Source organism: Phoca vitulina, unplaced genomic scaffold (genome assembly GCF_004348235.1).
Source record: "Phoca vitulina isolate PV1807 unplaced genomic scaffold, GSC_HSeal_1.0 scaffold7, whole genome shotgun sequence".
Taxonomy (NCBI): domain Eukaryota; kingdom Metazoa; phylum Chordata; class Mammalia; order Carnivora; family Phocidae; genus Phoca; species Phoca vitulina.
Genome location: NW_022589710.1, coordinates 32,919,205 through 32,943,931, shown reverse-complemented (window position 1 = coordinate 32,943,931; position 24,727 = coordinate 32,919,205). Strand labels below are relative to the sequence as shown.

The window sequence follows — 24,727 nt, the reverse complement described above, 5'->3', positions numbered from 1 at the left end:
TTCATTAGTCGATGGACATTTGGGCTCTTTGCATTTGGCTATTGTTGATAATGGTGCTGTAAACAGAGAGGTGCATGTATCCCTTCAAATTAGTATTTTTTAAAAATATTTTATTTATTTATTTGACAGAGAGAGCACAAGCAGGGGGAGTGGCAGGCAGAGGCAGAGGGAGAAGCAGGCTCCCTGCAGAGCAGGGGGAGCCCGATGTGGGACTCGATCCCAGGACCCTGGGATCGTGACCTGAGCCGAAGACAGTCGCTTAACCAACTGAGCCACCCAGGTGCCCTCGAATTAGTATTTTTGTATTTTTTGAGAAATACCTAGTAGTGCAATTATTGGATTGTAGGGTAGTTCTATTTTTAACTTTTTGAGGAACCTCATACTGTTTTCCAGAGTAGTATAGCCATATACTTTTAAAACAGAAGAGCTGAAACAATTTGACAAATGAAGGGTGAAGGTAGAAGGAAATGGGAAATATATACCAGACAAATGCAAACAAAAAGCAGATGTAACAATGCCATATAAAATAGAGTTTAAGACAAAAAGCATTAATAGGGATAAATATATTTCATTTTTTTAAAAAAGAATAACTCACTAAGTCCTAAGAACCATGATGCACCATATATAAAGTAAAAATTGATAGAATTCCAAGAAAGTATTGAATCCACAGTTTAAAAAGAATAGTTCTCTCAAAAAAAGTACTATCTTGAGTTTAGGGGTTGAGTTTGGCTACATGTGTAACAATACAAAACCAAATGAATGAAATAACAGCATCTTAAACAAGATAAATATTTATTTTTCTCTTACCTGCCCATGAAATTTAAAGTAAGAGACTCAGGTTCACTTATCAGGGCTGATAGCATCATTTCTACAGTGTCATTTCTCAGGCTCCTCTATGCTTTCTTTTCCTGATATTTGCAGTATTCACTAAAATTGGCCATTTACTACAACTAAAAGGATATCTCAACCAGTTCTAAAAAGTTGATCTCTTTATTTACCACTATATAAAAAAACAAGTTCAACAAACAAAGCCCTCCTCTCAAAAAAGTATTTAGCAGAGGAAAAAGAAATTCACACACTTTCAAATTATTTGGGGGTTATAGAAGAAATCAAAATAAAATTTAAAAACTATTTAGAAGAATACTATAAACCAAAACCTGTGGAATGTAGCCAAATTGTTCTTCAGAAATTTGTATTTGAAAACAAGTATATTAGAAAATAAAGATTAAAATTAGCTGAACTCTAAGTATGAAAAGTTCAAAGTATGAAAAAAGCGCAACTCAAAACAGGAAAATAACAATCCAAAGAAAGTGGGAATTAATAAAGAGAAAAGCAGAAATTAATGAAATTAGAAAGTTAGGTTAATCAGTATAGCCAAAAGTTAGTAACTTTTAAATATCAATAAAATAAAATTTCAGCAAGTATATAAAAAAAAGAGAAGCCCCCACCTCTCAAAAGAAAAGAATAATAAGGGGAAAAAATGCATATCATTGTACATAGGGAAGAAATGTTTTCAAGGTCCTAAGAGAATACTATGCAAGACTTTATATCAATAAATTTGAAAATTTAGGTGAGGGCGTTAATTTTCTAGCACAATATAAATTGTTAAATAGACTGAGAAAGACATGAATAGATCAATAAACTGGAAGAAATGGAAATGTAAGTGAAACTGAAATGTAAGCAAATCTCTGTTTTCCTCTTTCCTCCATTACTTGCCTCCCTTCTCCCTCTGTCACACACACACACACACACACACACACACATACACCCCTTTCAAAACACACCAGAACCAGTTTTTCGGGTGAATTCTATCCAACCTTTAAGGACTAAATCAGAGTTTCTAAACTGTGACTCCATTGACATTGTAGACCAGATAATCCTTTTTTATAGGGTTATCTTGTGACCTTCTAGGGGCCAATAGCACCTCCCCCCAAAGAAAAGACAATAGAAAATGTCTCCAGACATTGTCAGATGTTCCTTGGGAGGCAAAATTGCTAGTTGAGGGCAATCTCTTTATTATTATTTATTATTAATGAGCAATTCTAGAATATAGAAGTTGGAAACTAGCCAGCAAATTATGCATGGCTAATTCATTAGGTAGCAAGGACAAAGATAGTGAAAGAAAAAATTATACATTAGTCTCAAGAATGAACATACATGTAGAAATCCAAATAAATTATTAGCAAACCTAATTTGGCACTGTAACATTAAAAAAATATGTTATGATTAAACTTGGCTTTCCCAAGAATTACAATGATAGTTAGCATTAGAAAAGTCTATCAAGCATATTGACATTACATCAACAGATTAATAAATAATTTTAAATAAAGATTTAAAATAAAATTTTTTTAAAACAATGTAAGGGAAACTCATACTCTTAGATATCAAAATGTTTATCATAAAATTCATTTTAAAATGTACATTTCAGTGGTTTTTAGTGTATTCTAAAGGTAGTGTAACCATCACCACTGTCTTAATAATTCCAGAACATTTTTTTTTTTTTTAGGGTGGGAGAGAGAGTGAGCGAGCAGGGGGGCAGGAGGGAGGGGTAAAGGAGAGGGAGAGAAAGTATCTTAAGCAGGCCCCATGCCCAGTGCAGAGCCCAGTGTGGGGCTCAATCTCACAACCCTGAGATGATGAGCTGAAATCAAGAGTCGGCCACTTAACTGACTGAGCCACCCAGGCACTCCATCCCAGAACATTTTAAAACATTATCAAAATGCAATGATTATAACAGTGTGGTGTAAGAAAAGACAAATTGATCAATGGACTACATCAAAATAAAAAAATTCTGTGTGACAAAAGACACCAACAAAGTTAAAGAGAATGACAGAATGGATAGGAGATTGGTATACAGAATGTATAATATATAAATACTCATACAAATTAATTTTTAGGCAAAAAATAGGCAAAAGATAAAACAGTTTACAGAAAAAGTGTCACAAAACATAAGGTGCTTGAGCTCAGGGGTACAGGGAAATGCATATTGAACCAACGAGATATCTGGTTTCCCCTATCAGATTTGCATACATTACAACATTTGATAATATCTATTAAAGTCAGCAATAGTGGGAATGTAATTTGGTGTAATTACTTTGGAGGACTGGTTCATAGTACTTATTAAAAATAAAAATGCAAATATTCGGCAATTTTAGTTCTTGGCATCTATTGTAAACAACTACTTAACTTGTACAAATACTTTTACCAGGGAGCCCATACAAAATGTATATTGTTTAAAACATACATTGAAATTAACAACACTTATTCTTTAAGGGACAAATGTTCTTTAAGGGGCAAGGTCTTTTCTTATGATCTAAAATCACAATAAGATTACAGAATTAAGACCAATGGCTGTTATAACAAAAATAAATGGGATACATTTTCCTATTAAAATAAAGATATTTTTATGTTGAGTCAAATAAGAAAAATCAGGAACTCTTCAAAATGAGTGACTCACGGAGAATGAATGACTCGAAACAGACAATACAAACATTAGTAAAGCAGTGGCTTAGATATTAATATTAAATAAAATTTAAAGTTAAAAATGAAATATTACCTTTTTCATACATATATAAAAAACAAAATCTCAGGTTTTAATCTTTTAACCTGCTGTTTTGCTTTTTTATGTTCAGTTTAAGAGGTTATAGAGAATAGACACAAATCATTTGAGAAAATGGTAAGATTGACTTGACTAGTAATTAATACGGGATAAAAATTTTTAAGTTTATCTTAAATGTAGAAATACTACCAAGCATAGTTGTTATACTTGTCTAAAATACCAAATTCCTAAGAGTCTTAAACTTTCCCAGTATTTGACTTAATATTTTGTATGTAGTGGTTTCAGTTAATGTTTGTAGTTGTTGTTCATATTGCTAATGATGATGAGGAGGAGAATGACAATATTCTTGGAGAACCTTCAGTAGCCATGGCAAGCAAAAAATTTTTGTTATCTGTGTAGCCAGTTCTAATATTTAATTTCTTTTGTTCAGGTACTTAATGACTCTACTCTGAATAACCATTCAAAATGCTCAAATTCTGTGGCTATTAAAAATTCACAAAATATGATGCATTTCAGGTAACTTTTAAAATAGGAAAAATGTTTTAATTTCTGAAATTAATAAATCAGCAAATAACATAAAAATTTATTTATTGTATTTTAGATTGTTAACCCCACAGAGACAATCAAATTGCAGTCAGTGGTTTGAAATAGGAGATACAGGTATTTGCTGTTTATATTTTTCCTAAGAAGTGGGAGTAACAAATTATATCCAGCTTTTATACTATTTAAATACATTATTTGGATTGTTTGCCTCTCTGGTTAACTGACCATCCATGCCTGGTTTTTAAAAACATTTTTCACTAAATATAAAATATTTCATTGTAAAAGATTTGGAAAACAGAGAAAAATACAAAAGAAACAAAGATACCATCACCCAGATATAACTGACACCATCCATACTGGTATATGTTCTTGTCCTTTTTTCCTATGTATATGTGTGTTCTTTTATTTTTTCCCCCAAATTTGAAACAGTACTATATATAATTTTGTAACCTTTTCTTTCCACTTGATATACTGTTAGAGTATTTTTCTATGCCATTAAATAGATTTTATTTTTAATGACTGTATCATATGCCATTGTAAGGATATGCTATAATTCATTTAGCCATTCTCTCAAAATATTGAATTATTTTTATATTGACTTATTTTAATTATTTAGCCATTCTTTTTCAAAACATTAACTATTTTATTGTTTCCAGGTTGGGTTTTTTTCATAATGCTCCTATATTCTTTTACATAAATCTTTTACTATCTTGGATTACTTTCTTTGAATAAAATCATAAAAAGGTCACAGGATATATATATATGTAATATATATATAAATATATGTATGTATATATGAGTTTATTATGCTAGAGTCAACTAGCTGTTGGAAAATTTTAAGGGTATCACACCCTTTAAAAAAACTCATTCTATCTCTTTATGTATATATATGTATGTATATATGTACATGTAAATACATAATATATATAACATAATGTGTAACATAAGACATCTCATATGTACATATACATATATACATATACTGGTAATCCAGTAATGAATAACAGTTATTCCACTTATATATATATATATTAGGCTATATAAAAGTATTCACTTCTTCTTGTCTGTATCATGTGGATTACAAACTTTTATTTTGAAGTTTTAAAAATGGCTCATTCTATTGCATCAGTAATAAAAAGTCTCCCAACAAACAAAATCCAGGGCCAGAAGTCTTCACAGGTAAATTTTACCAAACATTTAAAGAAGAGTCAATACCTATTCTTCTCAAACTATTCCAAAAAATAGAAAAGGAAGGAAAACTTCCAAATTCATTTTATGAGGCAAGCATTACCCTGATACCAAAACCAGATAAAGACTCCACTAAAAAAGAAAACTACAGGCCAATATCCCTGATGAACATGGATGCAAAATACTAGCAAACCAAATCCAACAGTACATTAAAAGAACCGTTCACCACTATCAAGTGGGATTTATTCCTGGGTTGCAAAGGTGGTTCAGTATTCACAAATCAATCAACATGATACATCACATTAATAAAAGAAAGGATAAGAACCATACGATCCTTTTAATAGATGCAGAAAAAGCATTTGAAAAAGTACATCCATTCATGATAAAAACCCTCAATAAAGTAGGTTTAGAGGGAACATACCTCAACACAATAAAGTCCATACACAAAAAAACCCACAACTGAAATCATCCTCATTGGGGAAAAACTGAGACCTTTTCCTCTATGGTCAGGAACAAGATAGGGATGTCCACTCTCACCACTTTTATCCAACATAATACTGCAAATCCTAGCCACAGCAATCAGACAACAAAAAGAAATAAAAGGCAGCCAGATCAGTGGGGAAGAAGTAAAACTTTCACTATTTGTAGATGACATGATACTATATATAGAAAACCTGAAAGACTCTACCAAAAAACTGCTAGAACAGATAACATGAATTCAATAAAGTTGCAGTATACAAATTCAATATACAGAAATCTGTTTCATTTCTATATGCCAATAATGAAGCAGCTGAAAGAGAAATTAAGGAATAAATCCCATTTACAATTGCACCAAAAACCGTAAGATACCCAGGAATAAACCTAACCAAAGAGATGAAAGACCCATACTCTGAAAACTACAAAACACTGATAAAAGAAATGAAGATGAAATGGAGAAACATTCCATGCTCATGGATTGGAAGAACAAATACTGTTAAAATTATCTATATTACCTAAAGTAATCTACACGTATGATGCAATCCCTATCAAAATAACAACAGCATTTTTCACAGAGCTAGAACAAACAATTTGAAAATTTGTATGGAACCACAAAAGACCCTGAATAGCCAAAGCAACCTTGAAAAACAAAGCTGGAGGCATCACAGTTCCAGACTTCAAGTTATATTACAAAGCTGCAGTGATCAAACGGTATGATACTGGCATAAAAACAGACACATAGGGGTGCCTGGGTGGCTCAGTTGGTTAAGCGGCTGCCTTTGACTTGGGTCATGATCCTGGAGTCCCGGGATCGAGCCCCGAGTCAGGCTCCCTGCTCAGCGGAGAGCCTGCTTCTCCCTCTGCTTATCGCTCGCTTGCTCTCTCGCTCTCAAATAAATAAAAAAATCTTAAAAAAAAAAAAAAAAACACATAGATCAATGGAACAGCACAGAAAACCCAGAAATGGACCCACAACTCTATGGTCAACTAATCTTTGACAAAGCAAGAAAGACTATCCAATGGAAAGAAGACGGTCTCTTCAAGAAATGATGTTGGGAGAACAGCCACATGCAAAAGAATGAAACTGGACTATTTTCTTACACCATACATAAAAATAAATTCAAATAGATGAAAGACCTAAATGTAAGACAGGAAACCATTAAAATCCTAGAGGAAAACACAGGCAGTAACCTCTTTGACATTGGCCGTAGCAACTTCTTACTAGATACATCTCCTGAGGCAAAGGAAACAAAAGCAAAAATGAACTATTGAGATTTCATCAAAATAAAAAGCTTCTGCACAGTCAACAAAACTGAAAGGCAACCTACGGAATGGGAGAAGATATTTGCAAATGACATTATCTGATAAAGGGTTAGTATCCAAAATATGTAAAGAACTTATAAAACTCAACACCCCCAAAACAAATAATCCAATTAAAAAATAGGAAGAAGACACGAATAGACATTTTTCCAAAGAAGACATACAGACACATGAAAAGATGCTCAGCATCACTCATCATCAGGGAAATACAAATCAAAGTACAATGAGATATCATTTCACACCTGTCAGAATGGCTAAAATTAACAACACAGGGAACAACAGGTTTTGGTGAGGATGTAGAGAAAGGGGAACCTTTCTGTGATTTGTTCCACCTGTTTATAATCCTCTATATATACTAAGCTGACTGAGTGTGAGACAAGGGAAGAATGGCTGATCTCTAGGAACAATGCACCCCTAATACAGATATGTGGGGAAATGCATATATCTGGCACAGTCTAGCTGCTGTTCAGCATATATGTTAAGGCTTCATATCCAAAAAGGCATGTAATTATCTTAGAAGAAAAAAAGGACTCTCTTCAACAATCTCCAAGCCTGTCTTTTGAGGAAGTTAATATGTGGTGAAAATAATAGTTGTGACTTAACTGCAAAAGGCTAAACTATAAAGCTTTCAGATGATCAAATAGAAAAACATCTATTCAAGGTAGGAAAGAATTTCTTAAATAAGAATTAAAAAGCCCAATCAGAAAGGTTGATAAATTTGGCTATATTAAACTTAAGAATTTCTGTTCATCAGAAGACATTATAAAAAGAATGGAAGGGGCACCTGGGTGACTCATTCTGTTAAGCATCTGCCCTCAGCTCAGGTCATGATCTCAGGGTCCTGGGATCAAGTCCTGAGTTAGGCTCCCTGCTTAGCAGGGAGTCTGCTTCTCCCTCTTCCTTCGCCTGCCACTCTGCCTACTTATGCGCTCTCTTTCTCTCTCTCTCTCTCAAATAAATAAAAACCTTAAAAAAAAAAAAAAGAATGGAAGACAAGAGGATATATTTTTAACACAGAAAACTGTCAAAGGACTGGTTTCCAAAATTGTACAAAGAACTTCTACAAACCAAGAATAATAAGACAGACAACCCAATTAGAAATATGTGCAAAATATGCAAATAGGCACTTCAAATAGAGAAACTCATGTGGTAAATAAACATTTGAAAAGATGCTCAGCAAATTAGGAAACTGAAAAATAAAGCCACAGTGAACTATTACACATCCAACAGATAAGCAAATTCAGAAAGTCTGACAATACTAAGTATTAATGAGAATATAGGATGATAAGAACTCTCACAACTATTGGGGGAAACTCATTTATAAATGACTATATATTGAGACCATATCTAAATTATAATTAGAGCTAGTAGTTTTGTCTGGTGAAATTGAATGAGTTCCTAAGGTAACTTGGGATGGCTAGGTACCACAACAAAAATTGATAGTTTGGAAACTAAACTTTGGAAAATAGTTTAAAATTTGGTAAAATGAAAGATATACATACTCTATACCTCATAATTCCACTCCTAGGTATATACCTGGCGAAATACAAGTACATACGTACAAGTATATATGTAAAGGCATGTTCATATCATTACTGTTTGTAATAGTCCCCAAGTAGAAACACCCCAAATGCCCATTTGCTAGTAGAATAGATAGGTATATTATGTTGTGTTTGTACAATGGAATACTTTACATCCATACAAGTAAGCAAATTATATCTATATGAAACAATACAGATGAATTTCACAAGCATATGCTGAACAAAAAAAGCAAGACAAAGAACACCTATATTACCATTTTATCATACAACGTTTTAAAACAGGTAAAATAAACTGTATTACTTAGGTGATAAAACTATAGAAAGCAAATCAAGGAAATAATCCTTACAGAAGTCAGGAAAGTGATTACCTCTGAAGGGGATGATATGAGGAATATGGGGCCTTTTGGAGTATGTATGATGTTCTGTTTCTTTACCTGGGTGATGGTTACATGGGTATTCTCTATAATTTTCTTTGTTAAACTGTTCATATGGGTTTTATTCTCTTATCTGTATGGATTGGGTTAAACTGTATGAAATTGCTATTTTTGTAGGTCAAAAACAATTAAATATTGGTAATTTCTTATTGTTTGTATGTTTTATTTACAATTAAATTGCCAAAAGAAAAAACAGTTTGTTCTCCTATAACAAACAGATGCTGAGTGTGAAGATAAAGGTACAGTAAGACAATTGAGAGAATCAAAATGTACTTCACAAGTAAGTCAAATGTTTGATTTCTAATTTCTAAGCAAAATATTCCAATTTAAAATATTGTTTCCACTTTAATTTCAGATTAAATTTAATGAAGATTATATATGTGAGGTCTAGGTGTTTTAGGTTAGTAATCAAGTTCCTGTGGTGTTAAATCTTCTATTCCTTAGAAGAGTTTTAGATTAAAAAATGAAGCCACAAAAAGTTTACAGGAAAATATACAAAAAGAGTTGTCATTAATAATTGACTATATATATTGATGCCACAACTAAATCACAACTGAAGAAAACAATTTTGTTTGGTAAAATTGAATGATTTTCTAAGGCAGTTCAAGACCAGTGGTTGCCACAAAAATATTTTCAAAATATATTTTAATAGTGGAAAATTTTAATGATAGATGTAGACAATGTTTATTGGCTTTACTAAGGTAGCTACTAAGGGTTAAAACAAGACAAATGACATAGTAGAATTCTGCTCAAGAAAAACAGGTAAAAAGAACATTCTGAATTTTTTTGGTGGAGAGACCCAAATTATTTTTGAAATAGGATTTAGTATAGCAAACATATTTGAGAAATCATATTCTTACCCTACAAAATGATATAAAGGAAAATTAGTATTCATGCTCTCAACCTTTGCAGAGAAAGTAGTGTAATGAATTTTTAAGGACAAAAATGTACAAAGAACACAGCCAATGAGAATAAGGTTTCTTAGAATTAAATCACTTTTTCCTTCCTGTGTCATATATAATTCCTGAGCCAGCACATGATGTGGAAATTTAAAAAAAATCATTCCTAACCATTTTTCTTCATCAATTTGAGTATGTTCTGGTTATCCTTTCCTTTTTCAGGTAGAGGTAAGGGAGGTAGAGCTGGGAAGAAAAGAAAAATTAGAAAATTAAAAATAATTATTTTTCCATATTTTGCACAATTATATTTTGGTATCACTTTCATCAGTTATTCTTATTTTACTTATTTTGTCTATGAAATGATAACATCATAGATTAATATGGTGTTCTTCCTCACACATTTTTACATATGTGAATTTGTTAATGTAATAACCTTTTTAAAAAATAACATTCATTTTTATAGTTTTCTATTATTTTGAATTTGCAGGTTATATGTGCAGAACATTTTGGGAAACCAATAGAAAATAATAGTGATGAAGTAGAAGAAAAGGCTGAGAATTTTCTACAAACTCCTGAAATTCCTTTATTTTTAAGAACCCCTGAAGCTGTGAAAACACCTGAACCTTTGGAGAAATTATTGTTTCCTAAAACCCCTTCTTTTGAAATGTAGGATTTTAATTAATAATTATCATTAAAGAAATCTATATATATTGAGCCAATATTTTATAAATAATTAATAGGAATAGTAAAATGTCTAGTTCCTGTAACTTTAAAAAGGTTTTATTATGGAATATTTCAAATACACAAAGGAGAGAGACTAGTGTAATGAACCTCCCATGTACCTAGTATCCTGTTTAAACAATTATTAACATTCTACCATTCTTGTTTCATAGAACCTCTTCCCCATTTTTCCTACAGCATTCAGCTGAAGATGGTATAGATTCTGAGTACTTATCCAGTGTAATAGTACATACATTTAAGATTTTCCAAAGGATAAAAAATGTATGGAAAAATATTAAATGTCAAGCTAAAAAGCTACTATCATGTATGGTAGATTGTGGGCATCATTGAATAATGTTCCAGCTGTCATTTTTCCTTATGTTGTAGTGTCTAAAGCAAGAATTGCCATCTGTTAAGTAACCTTGGTAGGCAGAAATATCTCTTAACATGATTATTTAACTTTGGAAACCACAGATTCGTAGTTTACAGCCAAGAGAATAGGCTGCATTTAACCTTTTTGTTTAGTTTAATCCCTTTTTAAACTACAAACTTTAAGATTCTTTTAAAACATATGTCAAACAGATTCCACTTCAAATTTCTCTCACCCATGTTCTACTTCTGTATTTTAAATTGATAGTAAGAGTTTTATATATTAAAGTCACGCTGTTGACTCACACAGTATATTCAAAGTGGAACTCATCATCAAATATGAGAACTGTAAAAGGATATGGCAGCCATATGCTAAAACCTCGTTTATGGATGAGAAAATTGATCTGTAAAGTTAAGTGACTCATTGATGGTCAATGGAGACAGTTATGGAAGTATTTTCAGATTTCTATCTTATTTGACAATAGCATTAACTGTGTCTAAACACTTTATAAATATTGCTCATTTAATAGTCACAACTTTATGAGATGTAAATACATTATTATGCTTATTTTATAGAAGAGGAAACAGAATCCCAGGTGATAAAACTTGTCAGTGATAGAGTTGAGATTCAAATGCAGGCAGCTTGGGAGACAATATGGCAGATGGCGAGGAGCCGGAGAAGAAAAGAAGGAGAATAGAGGAGCTGCTGGCTGAGAAAATGGCTGTTGATGTTGGGTGTGGGAACACTGGAGACTGAGAAGTTCGCTGGAACCATGTAAAGAAGTTCCTCGAGCGATCTGGACCCTTCACACACCCTGATTTCGAACTGAGCACTGAATCTCTCCAGTTTTTGTTAGATACATGTAAAGTTCTGGTCATTGGAGCTGGCAGCTTAGGATGTGAGTTCCTAAAAAATCTGGCATTGTCTGGTTTTAGATTTATGTTATAGACATGGACACTATAGATGTTTCCAATCTAAATAGGCAGTTTTTATATAGGCCTAAAGATGTTGGAAGACCTAAGGCTGAAGTTGCTGCAGAATTTCTAAATGACAGAGTTCCTAACTGCAATGTAGTTCCACATTTCAACAAGATTTCAGGATTTTAATGACACTTTCTATCGACAATTTCATATAATTGTATGTGGACTGGACTCTATCGTAGCCAGAAGATGGATAAATGGCATGCTGATATCTCTTCTAAATTATGAAGATGGTGTATTAGATCCAAGCTCCATTGTTCCTTTGATAGATGGGACAGAAGGTTTTAAAGGAAATGCCCAAGTGATTCTGCCTGGAATGACTGCTTGTATTGAATGCACACTAAAACTATCCTCCACAGATTAATTTTCCCGTGTGCACCATTGCGTCTATGCCCAGGCTACCAGAACACTGTACTGAGTATGTAAGGATACTGCAGTGGCCTAAGGAGCAGCTTTTGGAGAAGGAGTCCATTAGATGTAAATGATCCTGATCATATTCAGTGGATTTTCCAAAAGTCCGTGGAGAGAGCATCACAATATAATACTAGGGGTGTTACCTATAGACTCACTCAAGGTGTAGTAAAACGAATCATTCCTGCAGTAGCTTCTACAAATGCAGTTATTGCAGCTGTATGTGTCACTGAGGTTTTTAAAATAGCCACAAGTACATATATTCCTCTTATACTTGGTATTCAGTGATGTAGATGGACTATAAACGTACACATTTGAAGCAGAGAGAAAGGAAAACTGCCCAGCTTGTAGCCAGCTTCCTCAAAATATTCAGTTTTCTCCATCCACTAAACTGCAGGAGGTTTTGGATTATTTAACCAAGTGCTTCTCTGCAGATGAAATCTCCAGCCATCACAGCCACATTAGAGGGAAAAAAATAGAACACTTTACTTACAGTCAGTAACCTCTATTGAAGAACGAACAAGGCCAAATCTCTCCAAGACATTGAAAGAATTGGGACTCGTTGATGAGCAAGAACTGGCAGTTGCTGATGTCACCACAACACAGACTGTACTATTCAAACTTCATTTTACTTCTTAAGGAAAATAAATCTGCACATAATAGAAAACTCATGAAAATATATTACGTGGATGCTAAGAAATTTAATGTCATTTTTAGCATTAGTTTTTGCTGGAATTTGACTTTTTTATATAATGAACCACTCTTTTTTAAATTTATAACTTACCCTTGAAGACAGAATTTTGGGGTTGGTACCTGTAAGCATTTTCATTAATAATATGGGAAATGATGCCTGGAAAGAGAGATAAAGAGCAAATGTATTCTTTCAGAGGAGGAGGCAAGCACTCTCTTTTGTCTGAATTTTGCTCCTATGGTCAAAGAATGCATTCCTCAGTTTTCATTTGAGCACCCACATATAGAAAAGATGTCCCTTTAAAGAAAAAAAGAAAATTAAGTTTTAAATAACATTGAATATTACACCCTAACATCTAGAGCATGTTGAACATAGCCTATTTCTTGGTTGATTTAATATTCATTTAATTGTAGTTATCCAAATGGATATTAATTATTGCAAAGGTTTCCTTGTCCATACTAATTTTAAATGGTGTAGTAGCTGAATACTTGTGCATGGAAATGGGAACTATTTTCATGTTTACTTGTAGTGCCATAGAGGCCAATATGCACAGTATTAAAGCCAAGACATGGATGTTTGAAAGAAAAAAAATACAGGCAGCTCTACCTCCAGAATTCATTTAACCACTGTGCTCTCTAATTATTTTTCCCAAATCATTTTATAGTTTAACTTCCTTATGCAACAATATGTAATGGCTGCCTCCTCATCAAGACTAAAATCTTATACTTGTCTTTCAAGATCTTGGAGACAGTATAGCCTCAAAGTTAAAAGCTGGGACTTTGAATCTGGATAGCTGAATTCAAATCCCAACTCTGGCACTTACATTTCTTGGAGAAAGTCATTTAACCTTTCTATGCTTCAAAATTTTCTTCTGTAAAATGGAGGTGGTAATAATAGTACCTATTTCATAGGTTTATTGTGAGGAATAAGTAAGTTAATGCCAGTGGAAATACCTAGAATAGAGCCAGACAGAATATTCTCAGTTGGAATTCATTATTATTCCATAATTGATTGTTCTACTTTAACATTATTTTCCACCTCAAACCATCTTTTTCTTAAGAGGTTTTTCACTTCAATAACTATTCTCTCCCTTTCCCTACTGTGCTAATTCTTACTTCTGTGCTATTGTTTAGCAGTCTGCAATATTTAGTAATATATTTTTAACATTTTTTTATTTTTTTATTTTTAACATTTTTATTATTATTTCTTTGTAACAGAAATAGAAATATAATGCCTGAAGCTCAAACACAAAAGGAATCCCCTGGATTTTCTTTTCTTACAAATTATACTTCTAGATCTCCTGGATTGAATTTATTTGATTCTACTATATTTGATTCAGAAATCTCATCAGATCAGGTAATATGAGAAGCTAAAGTTTTATTTCTAAAAAACTGTACACTGGAACCTCAAGTAATTTTTTTAAGAGAGAACACACATGCACTCATGCATGCAAGCAGGGGTGGGGAGGGACAGAGGGAGAAAGAATTTTTTTTTTAAGATGTATTTATTTGAGAGAGAGTGAGCAAGTGAGCGAGCAGGGGAAGGAGCAGAGGGAGAGAGAGAATCTTAAGTAGACTCACCACTGAGTGCAGAGCTCGACTTGGGGCTCCATCTCAACACCCTGAGATCATGATCAGAGTGAAAATGAAGAGTTGGAAGCTTAACCAGTTGAGCGGCCCAGGTGCCCCTCAAGTAATTTTAATTCTTTAGTATCAAACTGTCTTGGAGCAGAGTACAAAGCAGAGGCAATTTTTTAAAAAGATTCTGAGTATTGATAATGTAGCACAGTTCCCCCATTATGTTTTTGTTTTCAATTTCAGGTGCCCTCAGTTGATAACTGTTTATAAAAAAAAGAATCTCAGGATAGGGATGATTTAAATTGCAGTTAAAGGCAGTTCAAAATTGATTTGGCTTCATAGTTCATGTGCCTAACTTCTAAACAAACTTTTCATTTCTCAGTGTGAAAATTCTCCAGGTTATTAGTTGGTCTTTTTATTTACATATGTGTATGTAGCAACATTATCGGTTAATTTTAAAAGACCTAGTTTTCTCCAAATAGTGATTTCTGCTATTCAGTGATAGAACAGTAAGGTGCTTATTTCTGTTATTTGGCAATTGAAACTGAAAATTAAGATATGCTTTATTTGATCAGTAGAGACAGCACAGTGTAGCAGTTAAGACCAGACTCTGATGCCACACTGGTTGAGTGTGTACTGGAGGTAGCATTTTGAGTACATAGCTCCCTGTTTCTCATCTGTAAAATGGAAACAAGAATTTTTGCCATTGTGGGGCGCCTGGGTGGCTCGGTCAGTTGAGCATCTGCCTTCAGCTCAGGTCATGAGCTGGGATGGAGTCCCGCATGGGGCTCCTTGCTAGGCGAGGCGCCTGCTTCTCCCTCTGCCTACCGCTTCCCCTGCTGTGCGCTCTCTTTCTCTCTGACAAATAGATAAAATATTTATTTTATTTATTTTTTTAAAAAAGATTTTATTTATTTATTTGACAGAGAGAGACACAGCGAGAGAGGGATCACAAGCAGGGGGAGAGGGAGAGGGAGAAGCAGGCCTCCCACTGAGCAGAGAGCCCAATGTGGGGCTCGATCCCTGGACCCTGGGATCATGACCTGAGCCGAAGGCAGATGCTTAATGACTGAGCCACCCAGGCACCCCTAGATAAAATCTTTAAAACAAAAAAGAGTTTTTGCCATTGGTTTTATGGATATTAAATGAGTTTATATGCATAAAGCCTTAGAAAAATTCTAACCACTTAATACTAAAATATGTTATTATAATAAGTATTATATTGTTGCTCATTTAAATTAGTCACATTTAGCCAGTTTTATGTGGATTAGAATATTTTATTCCTATACCCCCCATTATATTAAATTGTTGAAATTATAAGTTTATTGATGGATGATATAGTACAATACATTTTATAGTATTTCATGTCTTCAACTTTGTCTCAATTTTTATCTCAATGCTTATTTCAAAAAAATTTCCAGAAGGTGTGTGCTAGGCATAAAAAAGTAGAATAAAATTAGATAATTGTCACTGCAATATTAACATTAATGCAAAATACATGTATGTAACCTTAACAGGAAACATGTACATTTGGATAAAGAAGACCACAAAAACTACTGACAAAAATTATTGAGTATATAGAGAGACTTATGGAATAGCTACATAGGAATAAAATATTGTAAATATGTATTTCTTCCCAAAATAATTTATAAATGTAATTCAATTCTAATCTAATTGGAATTATGGCAAGATGGTTTATCTTTAATTTTTTGTTTTGTTTTGCTTTGTAGTGTTGGGGTGGGGAATGAGATTGACAGATAATTACTAAGTTTCCTGGTCAAGAATAATCAAGAAAATGTTCAAAAATAAGATTGGCAATAAATTAAGATGGAATCCTAAAAAATAAAAATTAACCCAAAATAAAGCAGAGAAGTAATAGAATAACAAAACACAGAGAGAGCAAACATAAAACAAATAGTAAAATGTTAGACCCAAATATGAAAACTTTTAATAATCACATTAACTATAAATGGACTAAACACTCCATTAAAGGTGGAGATTATAAGAGCAGATCAAAAAAATGACCCTACTATAAGCTATCAACAAGAAACACATTTTATTTATTTTTTCTTTTTTCAAGTTTTTGTTTAAATTCCAGTTAGTTAACATACAGTGTAATATTAGGTTCAGGGTAGAATTTAGTGATTCATCACTTACATACAACACTCAGTGCTCATCACAATAAGTGCCCTCCTTAATAGCCATCAAACTTCCACTGTTTGCAGATGACATGATACACACACACACACAAAAACCACACTGGAATATTACTCAGCCACCAAAAAGAATGAACTCTTGCCATGTGCAATGACATGGATGGAACTAGAGGGTATTATGCTAAGCGAAATGTGTCAGTCAGAGAAAGACAAATACCATATGATTTCACTCATATATGGAATTTAAGAAACAAAACAGATGAACATAGGGGAAAGGAAGGAAAAATAAAGTAAGATGAAAACAGAGAGAGAGGCAAACCATAAGAGACTCTTAACAATTGGGAACAAACTGAGGGTTGCTAGAGAGGAGGTGGGTGGGGGGATGGGGTAAATGGGTGATGGGTATTAAGGAGGACACTTGATATAATGAGCACTGGGTGTCATATGCAAGTCATGAAGCAGTAAATTCTACCCCTGAAACTAATACTACACTGTATGTTAACTAACTACAATTTAAATAAAATCTTGAAAGAAAAAAAAAGTAAGTGGATGGAAAAAGATATATCATAAAAACTGTAAGAAGGTCACAATGGTTATACTTATATCATTTTAGGTAATCTTCTAGACAAAGAATATTGCTAGAGATAAAGAAGGACATTTCTTAAGAATAAAAGGGCTGGGGCGACTGGGTGGTTCAGTCGGTTAAGCATCTGCCTTTGGCTCAGGTCATGATCCTGGGGTTTTAGGATCCAGCTCTGCATTGGGCTCCCTGCCTAGTGGGGAGCCTGCTTCTCCCTCTCCCTCTGGCCCCTGCTCACTCTCTCTCTCTCTTTCTCTCGTTCTCTGTAATAAATAAAAGGGCCAGTTCTTAAGAAAGATATAACAATGACAAATGTGTATGTGCCTAATAACAGCTTCAAAATACAGAAACAAATGAAAAGCAGACCATAAGGAATACAGTCAGTGATACTGTAATAGCAATGTAATGGGACAGATTGTAGCTATACATGTGGTGGACATAACATCATGTATAAACTTGTCAATTCACTAAGTTGTACACCCAGAACTAATGTAACATTGTCTGTCAACTATACTAAAAAATACAGAAACAAAAATTGACTGAATTAAAGGGAGAAATAGAAAAAAACACAACTTGATTGGAGATTTTTAGCACCCTTCTCTCAGCACTTGATTGAATTAGACAACATAATCAATAAAGATCTATAAAATCTGAACACTGCCATCAACCCTCTTGACCTAACTGACATTTATAGAACACCAACCACATCCAGCAACCTCAGCTCCACAGCTTATATAGGCATGTCTTGTCTTACTGCACTTTGCAGATACTGCTTTTTTTTTTTTTTAATAAATTGAAGGTTTGTGGCAACCCTGTGCCAAACAAGTCTACTGGCATCATTTTTCCCAACAGCATTTGCTTACTTTGTATCTTTGTGTCCCATTTTGGTAATTCTCACAATATTTCAAGTTTTTTCATTATTATTATATTTGTTATGGTGGTTTGTGACCAATGATTACAACTCATTGAAAGCTCAGATGAAAGTTTGCATGTTTTTAGCAATAAAATATTTTTAAATTTAAGTATGTGCAATTTTTAAGACATGATGCTATTGCACACTTAATAGTGTAGTGTAAACATAACTTTTATATGCATTGGGAAACCAAAAAATTCATTTGACTTGCTTTATTGTGGTATTCACAGTTTTGTGGTGGTCTGAAACCAAACCTGTAATATTTCTGAGGTATGCCTGTATATTCTTTTCAAGCGCTGATGGTATATTCACCAAGACCATATTCTGGGCCATAAAATGAGTCTTAATAAATTTCAAAGGATTGAGATCATAGCAAATATGTTCTCTGTCCACAATATAATTAAATTAGAAATCAATAAAATAGAAGGAAAATCCTAAATAATTAGGCCATGGATCAAAGAAGAAATCATGGGGCGTCTGGGTGGCTCAGTCGTTAAGCGTCTGCCTTCGGCTCAGGTCATGATCCCAGGGTCCTGGGATTGAGCCCCACATCAGGCTCCCTGTTCAGCAGGGAGTCTGCTTCTCCCTTTCCCACTCCCCCTGCTTGTGTTCCTTCTCTTGCTTTGTCTCTCTCTGTCAAATAAATAAAATCTTTAAAAAAAAAAACACATCACCACATCAAAAACTAATGATGTATTGTATGGTGACTAACATAACATAATAAAATAAAAAAAAAAACACAAAAAAACAAAAAAAAAAACCAAAGAAGAAATCATGAGAGAAATTAGAAAAGATTTTGAAATGAGTGATTATGAAAATTCAGTGTTTCAAAATTGAGGAATGTTGTCAAAACCAGAATAAAACCATAGCTTTAAATAATTTAATTAATATTTTAAATAATTCAGTTAATAGAAACGAAGAAAGGTCTAAAATCAGTGACCTAAGTTTTCACCTTGAAAATCTAGAAAATGGGGTGCCTGGGTGGCTCAGTCGTTAAGCGTCTGCCTTCAACTCAGGTCATTGTCCCAGGGTCCTGGGATCAAGCCCTGCATTGGGCTCCCCACTCAGCTGAGAGCCTGCTTCTCCCTTTCCCTCTGCCTGCTGCTCCCCCTGCTGTGCTCTCTCTCCCTCTGTGTCAAATAAATAAATAAAATCTTAAAAAAAAAAAAATCTAGAAAAAGAAGAACAAAGTAAACCCAAAGTAAATAGAATGAAAAAATAAGGGAGATAAGAGAAATCAATGAAATAGAAAAAAAGCAATAGAGAAAATTGACAAAGCCAAAGTTGGTTCTTTGAAAAAAATTGACAGAATTTATAAACTCATCATTAGACTAACAAAAAGATAAGACAATTTACCTATTTTACAAATAAAATCGTATTTTAGATCCTACAGACAATAATAAGAATATTGTGGAAAAGAAGACTGGTGAGGGGGAACCAAGAGCAATCAAAATGTGATAATGGTACAAGGACTGATAAATTGATCAATATTATGGGCTAGAAAGTCTTGAAACGTTAAATATTCATTAGATCTTAATAAGAGGAAGGATTCTCTGAGCATTAAAACAGTGGAAGAAGAGCCAAAAGAAAATAAAAGGGTTTGAGTTTGGTTCCATAAAAAATTTTTATCTGTTAAAAAAATTTTAAAGGCAAAATGATAATGTGATATAAAAATATTTGCAATAATATAAGGAATTAATGTCTTTAGTATGTAAAAAGCTTATGTGGATTAATAATAATTACTACCTCAATAGAGACATATACAAAGTTCTTTAGGTGAATAGATAATCACTGAAAAAGAAATTCAAGTGACTTATAAAATCTCTGGGATAAACAGCTTTCCTTATTAATTGTCAAAAAAAATGTAAATCTGTGCATAACAGTATTTACTCAAGTGTAATTTGTATTAGAAAGAAACAGAAGTGACCTCAATGTCCAAAGTGAAAGAATGATTGCAAACCAAGAAACAGATTCTTAACTATATAGAACAAACTGATGGTTACCAGAGGGGAGGGGGTGGGGGAATGGATTAATAAAGGAGTGCACTTGTAATAAGCACTGGGTGTTGTATGTACGTGTTGAATCACTAAATTGTACACCTGAAACTAATATTACACTGTATGTTAACTAACTGGAATTTAAATAAAAACAAACAAAAATAGACACTGTATGGTATGTTCATATGGAAAAATATGAAAATGCCATCAAAAGAATCTTGGTTTTGGAAGAATAGTGACATGGGAAGATGCTCATAATGCAGCATTAAGAGAAAAAAAGGGACAGAAATCTGTTGTCATGATCCCATTTTTTGAAAAAAACCTGTTTTACAGAGAAAACAGACTCTTTTGGCAGCAAAACTTGATCTGAACTGACATGAAGCTGTCATATTTCCTTACTTTTATAGGCAGGAAAACAATACCAAGAACCTGCTTTGTAAAAGACCTTCAGAATAAAGCAAAAGTTATTTAGAATTTTAGGTTATATGAATATTCCAAAGTAGGGACTATCTTTAGTATACTATATATACCTTTTAATATATTATCTATTGCAAGAATCAAATCAATAAGCTTTGTTTTAATGTAAGCAAATGATAGGTTTTAAAGATACGTTTCTTTTTTAAAGTACAGTAATGTGCTATATAGAATGTTGCCATTTTGTCTACTCTAATTATGCTTATTAGAAGAACTAGGCTTTATATTCAAATATAAATGCCATATATACTGTTTTACTGATTTCTTGAGTAATAATGGAAATTATTTTTCAGTTTAATGAACATTATTCTGCAGGAAATTTAAATCCTCTCTCATCACAACAAGAAATTGGTAAGTGATTTGAAGTTTGCTACATATAAAAACATGCTAACTTCTCACTTTTTATTTAGTTTGCCTCTGATTTTCTCAGGCCCTCAGTTTATTCTTTTAAAATTCTATTACTTCTGCACCACTCACTATTTTTTGTAGCTATTTAGCTTCTTTCACTACTCCACCAAATTCTCCAATAACAACTAGTGACTTAACAATTATTAAACATTATGGGTATTTTGTATTTATTATCATATTCACTATCTCTGTAGCATTCAATATAGTTGATTATTCTCATCTTCTTTCTGAAGTTTTTAGATTTCCTCCTATATCTCTGGTGCTTACTTTTTATTTGATCTTCTTTCTTCTCTTATCCTATGATTAATTGATTCATTCAACATAGAAATATATATGTGTATAAATATAGTATATTTTGTATTTGGTACTGCTTTGGCTCTGGTGATAGAATAGTGGACATTTTTCTTTTTTTCTTCCTTTCCTTTCTTTCAGTACCACATACAAGTGAGATTATACATTATTTGTCTTTCTGTCTGACTTATTTCACTTAGCATAATGTCATTAGTGTTACTATAAATGGCAGGATTTCCTGTTTTTTTATAGCTCAGTAATATTCCATTACATGTGCATATGTATATATATACATATATTTATTTCTTTTTCTTGCCTGATTGCTCTATCTAGGACTTCCAGTACTATGAATAGGAGTGGTAAGAGTGGGCACCCTTGTCTTGTTCCTGATTTTAAAGGAAAACTCTTCTCCTTTCACCATTGAGTATAGCGTTACCTGTGGGCTTGTCATATATGGCTTTATTATGTTGAGATATGTACCTTCTATGCCTAAATTGTTGAATTTTTATCATGAATGGATGTTGAATTTTGTTGAATCCTTTTTCTGCATCTATTGAGAGGATTATATGATTATTTTCTTTTATTCTATTAATGTGATGTATCTAACCTTGTTCTAACATACCTTTTAAGCCTTTTCTCTTAAAAATAATGTATGCTTTTGGCCAGACCAAAGAACTCGCTACATTCCAAATATGCCCACACTTTCTTATCCACTTTTTTCTTCCTGAAATCAACTTCCATTTCTTTCTAACCATCTTCCAAGACCAGGTTCCATAAATCCTTTTATTTCCCTTCAACTTTTCATCCCAAAAAGATCTCTCCTTCACTATTCTACTTTAAAATATTCTTTTGTCTGTTATTTATCAGTATATAAAAAATATTTTCTAATCACAGGTCTTTGGGGACAGGGATTCTGTTTTATTCACCTTTGTATTGTCCACAGCACCTTGCACATTAATCTATTATTTTATTTATAATGAACATAGGAGTTTTATGGAGACTTTATATGAACTTTTTTTCTTCTGAAATTAAATAAAAAACATCAAATTCATTTATTCAAAGGCAGATTCAAGCCTTTAGTTCTTTCTGAGCCTATAGCTATATTACATTTATTTTCCTTCGTTTAAGTCTTATGGATGTGTACTGAAGTCAATGGAAAAATAAAGGGATAGAGAAGAACTCAAGTATCTGGTAATCAGTCAGTCCATCTGTCTTTCTAACCATCCCTCCATCCACCCACCCTACTGCTGGTAGGCTCAGCTTTATTTAGGTTGAAATAATTGAGGTGTTTAAAGATACATGAAATTTTAAAGTGCTACAAAATAAATTGTTCTGCTTAATTGAATTGGTTCTTTATGGAAAAAATACAGGTGTTTTAAAAGACTTCAAGTAAGTTTTTAGATTACTGTGTATTTTGAGTTTGTTAATAATTAAAAATTATAATAAAGGTATTAAAAATATTTTAATATTTATAGTCTTACATATATAGTGAATGAAAAATAATATTTTTCCTTAGGGGCAGTTCTTGGAGTCATTAACCAAATAATTCTTTATGTAAAGTTGATTTCAAAAATTCCTCTTGGGGCGCCTGGGTGGCTCAGTTGTTTAAGCATCTGACTCTTGATTTTGGCTCAGGTCATGATCTCAGGGTCGTCAGATGGAGCCCGCATAAGGCTCCATGCTCAGCGTGGAGTCTGCTTGAGATTTTCTCCCTCTCCCTTCCCCTCTGGTCCTCCCCTCAGCTTGCGCTCTCTCTCTCTCTAAAATAAATAAAAATAAAATCTTAAAAAAATTCCTTTTAGAACTATAGAAGCCTTTTCACTGTTCTGTCCATTTCCTTGAACAATGCCACAAACAGTACATTGTAGTAACTCATAAATAATAGTTGAATTAAGTTTGACTTCTGCAATATCTCTTAGACCCAGCATCTTTCCCCATTCGCTTTGCTATGACTATATGATGAAGCTTTCATCATTTCTTTCCTATTATCCCCACTTCTAGACGCTCTACTGTTCCAGGATTTCTACACATTCTTTCCTTAGTAATCCTTATAAAGTAGTTCAAATCCTGTCATATCTCCACTTGAAAACTTAAAAAAATTTTTTATTATTTTGGTGGGAGGCAGAAGGAAAGGGAGAGTGCGAATCTTAAGCAGGCTCTACACCCAGTGTGGAGTGGGAGGTGGGGCTTGATCTCACAATCCTGAGATCATGACCTGAGCCAAAATCAAAAGTCCATTGCTTAACCGACTGAACCATCCTGGTGCCCCTCCACTTGAAAACTTTTAATGGCTTCCTGTTACATATAAAATAAAGTCCAGATTCTGTAGTTGGACATTCAGCAGTCTTTCTAAGCTCATCTTCATTAATACCCTTTTAATAACTTTTTATTATTTCTCAGTGCTCCTGACAAGCTGAATTGAATTCTGTTATCCTTATACTTCCTATGCATGCCTGTTACTGTGCCTCTGTGCTGTTCTCTCCATTTGAGGTGTTTTACCCCTTTTCCTACCATATATACTAGCTCTTATTATGCTTGAGTTCAAATTACTTGAAAGTAACTTTGAATCTATTTGATTTCTCGTAGTTCTTTGCACATAGGAATACAGTTAAATATCTGCTTAATAAGTGATTCAGTGTTACCCTATTTATTGTTTGCAGTTTATGTAATTTAATAGATTATGTAAATTATGTAACATGAATAGCATGGTATTGTAATGTTTATCTTCCTCAGGAAACTTATTTGGGAAACCAGAAGGAGAAGATGCCTTCACATTTTCTTTTTCTTCAGACTCTTCAACTCATACATTTGGAACTGGAAAAGATTATTTTAGTTTTCCATTTTCATTTGAACAGGATCAAAACTCAACACCTTCTTCTGTAAAAGGTTTTTCATCTTCCTCACAAAATACAACACAATTTACTTTTTTTTGAACTGATTACTAATTTCTCAAATTATTTAACTGCTCTGTAATCATCTAGGGCATAAATTTACATTATCACTTAAAAATGAAGACTACTTTCTTTTGTTGATTAAAGCAGTAATGGGTTACCATAGTTACATTATTTGATTATATATTTAAATATTGAGGAAAATTAACCCTATGTCATCAAATTTTGTTTTATTTGAAGCATTTTCTATTGTTTATTTTGGTTTTGATTTCGCAAGCCATATTTAGGCAGAATTAATCTTAATAGA

General features: G+C 33.1%; 1 protein-coding gene and 1 pseudogene across 1 annotated transcript in view; both read left to right on the top strand.

Moving 5' to 3' along the window:
• CUNH14orf39 (chromosome unknown C14orf39 homolog) overlaps window positions 1-24,462 on the top strand; it is a 63,566-nt gene extending 39,104 nt beyond the window's left edge. Inside the window, exons 11-17 of the mRNA XM_032404609.1 lie at window positions 3,990-4,075; window positions 4,161-4,219; window positions 9,281-9,342; window positions 10,449-10,627; window positions 14,345-14,489; window positions 21,124-21,181; window positions 24,263-24,462. Coding sequence (XP_032260500.1) covers window positions 3,990-4,075; window positions 4,161-4,219; window positions 9,281-9,342; window positions 10,449-10,627; window positions 14,345-14,489; window positions 21,124-21,181; window positions 24,263-24,462 — 789 coding nt within the window. The remainder of the gene's footprint in view (window positions 1-3,989; window positions 4,076-4,160; window positions 4,220-9,280; window positions 9,343-10,448; window positions 10,628-14,344; window positions 14,490-21,123; window positions 21,182-24,262) is intronic.
• On the top strand, window positions 11,706-13,083 carry LOC116632673 (annotated as a pseudogene).
• Window positions 24,463-24,727: the final 265 nt, after the last annotated feature.